This window comes from Carettochelys insculpta, chromosome 1 (genome assembly GCF_033958435.1).
Source record: "Carettochelys insculpta isolate YL-2023 chromosome 1, ASM3395843v1, whole genome shotgun sequence".
Lineage (NCBI taxonomy): Eukaryota > Metazoa > Chordata > Testudines > Carettochelyidae > Carettochelys > Carettochelys insculpta.
Genome location: NC_134137.1, coordinates 2273901 through 2279064, shown reverse-complemented (window position 1 = coordinate 2279064; position 5164 = coordinate 2273901). Strand labels below are relative to the sequence as shown.

The 5164-nt window shown below is 44.4% G+C and overlaps 1 protein-coding gene across 1 annotated transcript; it reads left to right on the top strand.

The window, feature by feature from the left end:
- Window positions 1–2958: 2958 nt before the first annotated feature.
- On the top strand, window positions 2959–3906 carry LOC142001822 (olfactory receptor 52N2-like). Its single transcript, XM_074977421.1, has one exon. The coding sequence runs from the start codon at window positions 2959–2961 to the stop codon at window positions 3904–3906; it is 948 nt and encodes a 315-aa protein (XP_074833522.1).
- The last annotated feature ends 1258 nt before the right edge of the window (window positions 3907–5164 follow it).

Sequence of the window (5164 nt, the reverse complement as noted above, 5' to 3'; positions counted from 1 at the left end):
GTGAATCCTATTCACCTAAGATCTGCTGTCCAACAATATCAGTGTCAAGGCCAAACATGTATAATGTAAAAATATATCTATTTTATCCATTTTATATGTTCAAATATCCAAAGCAATTGAATAATCCTGGGCTCGTGTTGTGGGACAAAGTACATGTACATGCCTGATCTACTTTTGTGATTGATGAAAGCGTAGGGTTCGAGGTCAGAAGGGACCATTGGGCCATCCAGTCTGACCTCCTGTTTAACACAGCCCTGGGCGGGGAAATAACTTGTGTGTCAGTAAGACATGCTCTGCCCTGGGATTTCACACCATAGAATCACAGAGCTACAGGGTGAGAAGGGACCAAAAGAGTCAACTAGTCTAACCCATTGCCATGCAGCAGGATTTGTGTAATCTGCACCTTCCAGGACATGACTCCAACCTCCCGGGGAACCCTCCAGTGAAGGAGCTTCCACAAGCCCTGTGGTTGTCACTGATTGCCGTCTGCCTTGCTCTCTGTGGGAGACAAAACAACTTTTCTCCCTCTCTTTCACCGCAGTCTCTCAAGTACCAGAAGTTTGATGTCTCCACTCTTCCTTTTATACATGCCCATTCCCTTCGGCCTTTGCTGGTGTGCCCAGCTCACCAAGTACTGCCTATTAACCATTCCGCCTTCCCTCACGTCTCGTTGTAACCACTCTGAAAATCTTTGGGCAAAACGCAAATTTCTATTTACTTCCAGCTCATGCAAGGTACAGACCTCCATTTTCCTCTTTTGTTTATTGCTGCTGCTGCCTGGTTTTGTATTTCTTGCTCAGTCATTGAGTTCATAGCTGATATGTGGTTGATTGGTCTGGTGTTTGTAACTCTGATTTTCTAATCCTACTCGACTGCTAAAGGACTGGGAAATCTTTTGTCACCTCAGGTGATATAAGTTCTTTATACTGTTTCTTTACAAATGCAGAACAAAACTATTTTTGAACACATCTAGTTCTTCTGTATTTCCTTTCTTCCTCTAAGAGCTCAACTTAACTTTTCTAGGATTCCTTTCAACCTTAACAGGCTTAATAACCTCCTGCTTGCTATCCTTAGACCAGCCAAGCAAGGATTTTTCCTTGATGCCTTCAACATCCCTTATTATTATTCAAAACTTCCAAGCTATATTAATAGCTATCTATTTTCCATTTTTACTGTTTTCTGTGTATTACAGTGTCTCCCCCAAATGGTGCCCTCACTTTGCCAGTAAATCAGGTTTTTAGCTGATACAAAATAAAATAAAACAAACAAACAAACAAACACAAAAAACCAGCAAGCAGTCCTGTAGCACTTTAAAAGCTATCACATTTATTTAGCAGGTAATGTGCTTTCATGGATAAGACCCACTTCTGCCAATTTTGAGATAAGTACATAAGAACGTAAGAATGGCCATACTGGGTCCATCCAGCCTAGTAGCCTGACTGCTGACAGTGGCCAGTGCCAGGTGCTCCAGAGGGGGTGGACCGAAGACAATGATCAAGCGATTTGTCTCCTGCCTTCCACCTCCAGCCTCTGACAATCAGAGGCCTGGGGTACCATTCCTACCTTTGGCTAATAGCCTTTTATGGACCTAACCTACATGAATTTATCTAGCTCTTTCTTAAATTCTGTTACAGTCCTAAATAAAAATGAGAAAACAGGGTTTATACATATAGAGGGGGATGGAGGGAAGATGAAAGGCAAAAAGAAAAAGAAAAGGGAGTGGTAGAGTCCCCTTCATCAACAGCACCTGTGGAAGAAGTAAAGTAGGCGGAGTGGGTTGGTGGCCATCCCGGAGAATGTCAAAGTTGGGGAAATTGTCCTCGTGATGCGTGAGATAGTTGAGATCTCAATTAAGCCCCAGGTGAAAAGTGTCACACGTGTAAACGATTTCCAACTCCTCTGTAATCTAGCAGCACAATCCTTTTGTAACACGATTGTTAATTTAAGGTCCATGACTGACTGGCCAGGGTGGTTAAAGTGTACTCCTGCAGCTTTCTGTGCATTCCGATTCCTGGTGTAGGATTTGTGTCCATTCACCCTTTGGCGCAGGGACCCTCCAGTTTTTCCAATGCACATGGCAGAGGGGCATTGGTGGCCCCGATGACATTCCACTTGCATGACTGAGGAATCATGTCTGTTTGCTACCTAATAACACGTCCCTAAAGAAATCCCAATTTTCATTTCCTTTTTTCTGCCTGAGTATTTCATCTCAGGTTTGCTGACGGTTTTCCTCAACATTCCTGTTTTTTCAAATCTCCTAACTAACAGTATCCAACCTTTTGACTTCTCTGTCTCAGGAACCCCCTTCATACCAGCCATATCCTTTACAGAGCTATAATGACTGTCTAGAGCAACTTATTCTGCATCCAATTCCTTCTGAATTAAAACATGGTCTTTGTTTTGTTTTGGCCACTACTGTGAATGAGTAGACGTTCCCTTAGAGATGCTCAGGTCATTTTCCTGAGGTGCACTCTAGTGTAGATGTTTCCTCTGACACATGTCTTGCCAAAGGCTTTCCTTTCTGCTTTCCTCTCTCAGTTGGTGAATGGGGGACACCCTTCAGCATGGACTCTGTAGCCTGGGTTTCGTTGCATTACATAACAGAGGGTGAAACAATATCTAGTCACATTACTTGCTGGTGCCTAATTTCCCACACGATGCCAAGTAGCAATTACTGGAGCATGAAGCACCTTAACATATGGAATTGGCAGTACTGGGGTCAGCGGCTCATAACTAATTTCTCTGAGTAAAGAAAATGTCCCTTTTCAGTGTGTGAATAATGACTAGCCCAGCCTTCAGTCTTCACAGAGTGTCTCATATAAACACTGTCTCTCCATCCAGGCAATTACACTTTAACCATCACCTCAGACCCAAGACACACACAGAAAGTCACAGGAACGTGCGGTACAATCAGGAGAGACTGTTCTGCCTCAGAGTTGGACACGTTCTCCCCAGTCCATGTCAAATTCCAATGCATCCAACTTCACCAACCCCTCAACCTTCATCCTGCTGGGCATTCCTGGCCTGGAGGAAGCCTATACATGGATCTCCATTCTCTTTTGCACCATGTACACTATATCCGTCTTGGGGAACTTCACCATCCTGTTCATTGTGAAGAAGGAGCCAAACCTCCATGTGCCCATGTACTATTTCCTCTGCATGCTGGCCATCACTGACCTGGTCCTCTGCATGTCCATCCTGCCCAAAGCAATGAGCATCTTCTGGTTCAATTCCAGGGAGATCGATTTCAACTCCTGCCTCGCCCAGATGTACTTCATTCACTGCTTCTCAGCGATGGGGTCGGGGATCTTCCTGGCCATGGCTTATGATCGTTATGTGGCCATCTGCCATCCCCTGAGACATTCCAGCATCCTGACAAATGCTGTGGTGGCCAAAATTGGTTTGGCTGTGGTGCTGCGTGGTTGCCTGCTCCTACTGCCTTATCCCCTCCTGGCAAGGCAGTGGCCATACTGCAGAACCAATGTTATCCCCAACTTGTACTGTGAGCACATGGCCGTGGTGAAGCTGGCCTGTGCTGATATCCGCATGAGTAGTTACTACAGCCTCTCCTTGGCAATCTTTCTGAGTGGCATGGATGTGTTTTTCATAGCTGTGTCCTATATCCAGATCCTCAGGGCCATCTTCAGCCTCCCCACAAAGGATGCCCGGCACACGACATTTGGGACCTGCAGCTCCCACCTCTGTGTCATTTTAGTCTCTTATGTCCCAGCTCTCTTCTCCTTCCTCTCTCACCGGTTTGGCCACAATGTGCCCCTGCATGTCCATGTTCTCATGGCCAACATGTACTTTCTTGTGCCACTCATGCTACACCCCATCATATTCGGAGTGAAAACCAAACAGATCCGGGAGAAGCTGCTCCGGCTTGTTATTCAGAAAGGGACATAACTTATTTGCCTGCTGCTCAGGCTCCCTGACTGCTCTCTGCAAAGCTGCTGCTGACATGGTACTATAATGTCCCCCATGAAACACTGGACAGCCAGAGTTATTAAAATGTTACTGTGCTTTGTTAGCATGAGAAATCACGGAATAGCTCTATATGCAGTTAATTCCAGGGGTTATGTAAGCTCTTGAGACCTCTAGTGTCTTGGAAGATAATTTAACAATTAGCTTACAGTAGAGCCGTCTCCTGCATATAAAACAAAGAAAATGGAATAGATTAGATGGAATTAGATTAACTCAGCTCTAATTCTAAAATGTCCTCACATCTCATGGCAAAACAGTCCAGGAACACTGGTTGGATTTAAAATTTTATCATATATGTTTATGATTCTATTAACTCTGTTGTGGCTTTTAGGTTCCATCTTAGCTTTTGGACAGGAAAGGGGGCTATATCAGAAAATCAGTACGAACATTCTGGGTATAACCAGGGGTCTGTCTAGCCTGCTGTCCTGTCTCACTAGTGTGCCAAATGCCACATGCTTCAAAGGGAATGAACATTACCCACCTCCAGCTTCTGGCAAACAGAGAAGAGTGACACCATTTCTGCTCAGCCTGGCTGACAGCTGTTGATGGACCTATGTTCCATTAAATGCCCTAGTTCTCATCAGAACCATCTTATAATTTTGGCCTTCACAGCATCCTCTGGAGGAGTTCCACCCACTGACTGTGAAGAAATACTTTCTTTCGTTTCTTTTAAACCTGATGCCTATCCATTTCATTGACCAACTCTTTTTTGTGTTATGTGAAGTAGTAGACATATTTTTCATATTCCATTTTTCCACACCAATCATGGTTTTGCAGAGCACTCTCAAATCCCCTTAGCTGTCTCCTTTCCAATCTAAAATGACATTTTCTTATTAAACTTTCCTGATTTGTAAAGTATCAGAGGGGTAGCCGTGTTAGTCAGGATCTGCAAAAGCAACGAGGGGTCCTGTGGCACCTTATAGACTAACAGAAATGTATGAGCATGAGCTTTCATGGGCAAAGACCCACTTTGTCACATGCATGGGTCTTTGCCCATGAAAGTTCATGCCCATACATTTCTGTTAGTCTATAAGGTGCCACAGGACCCCTCGTTGCTTTTCCTGATGTGTAAAGTGTTCATAGAATTACAGAGCATTGTAGAACCATAGAGTTGGAAGAGACCTCAGGAGGTCATTGAGTCCAACCCCCTGTTGAAAGGTGTTCAATACCCTTAATCATG

Coding starts and splice junctions, on each gene's coding strand:
- LOC142001822 (XM_074977421.1), top strand. CDS start 2,959: ATGTCAAATTCCAATGCATCCAACTTCACCAACCCCTCAACCTTCATC.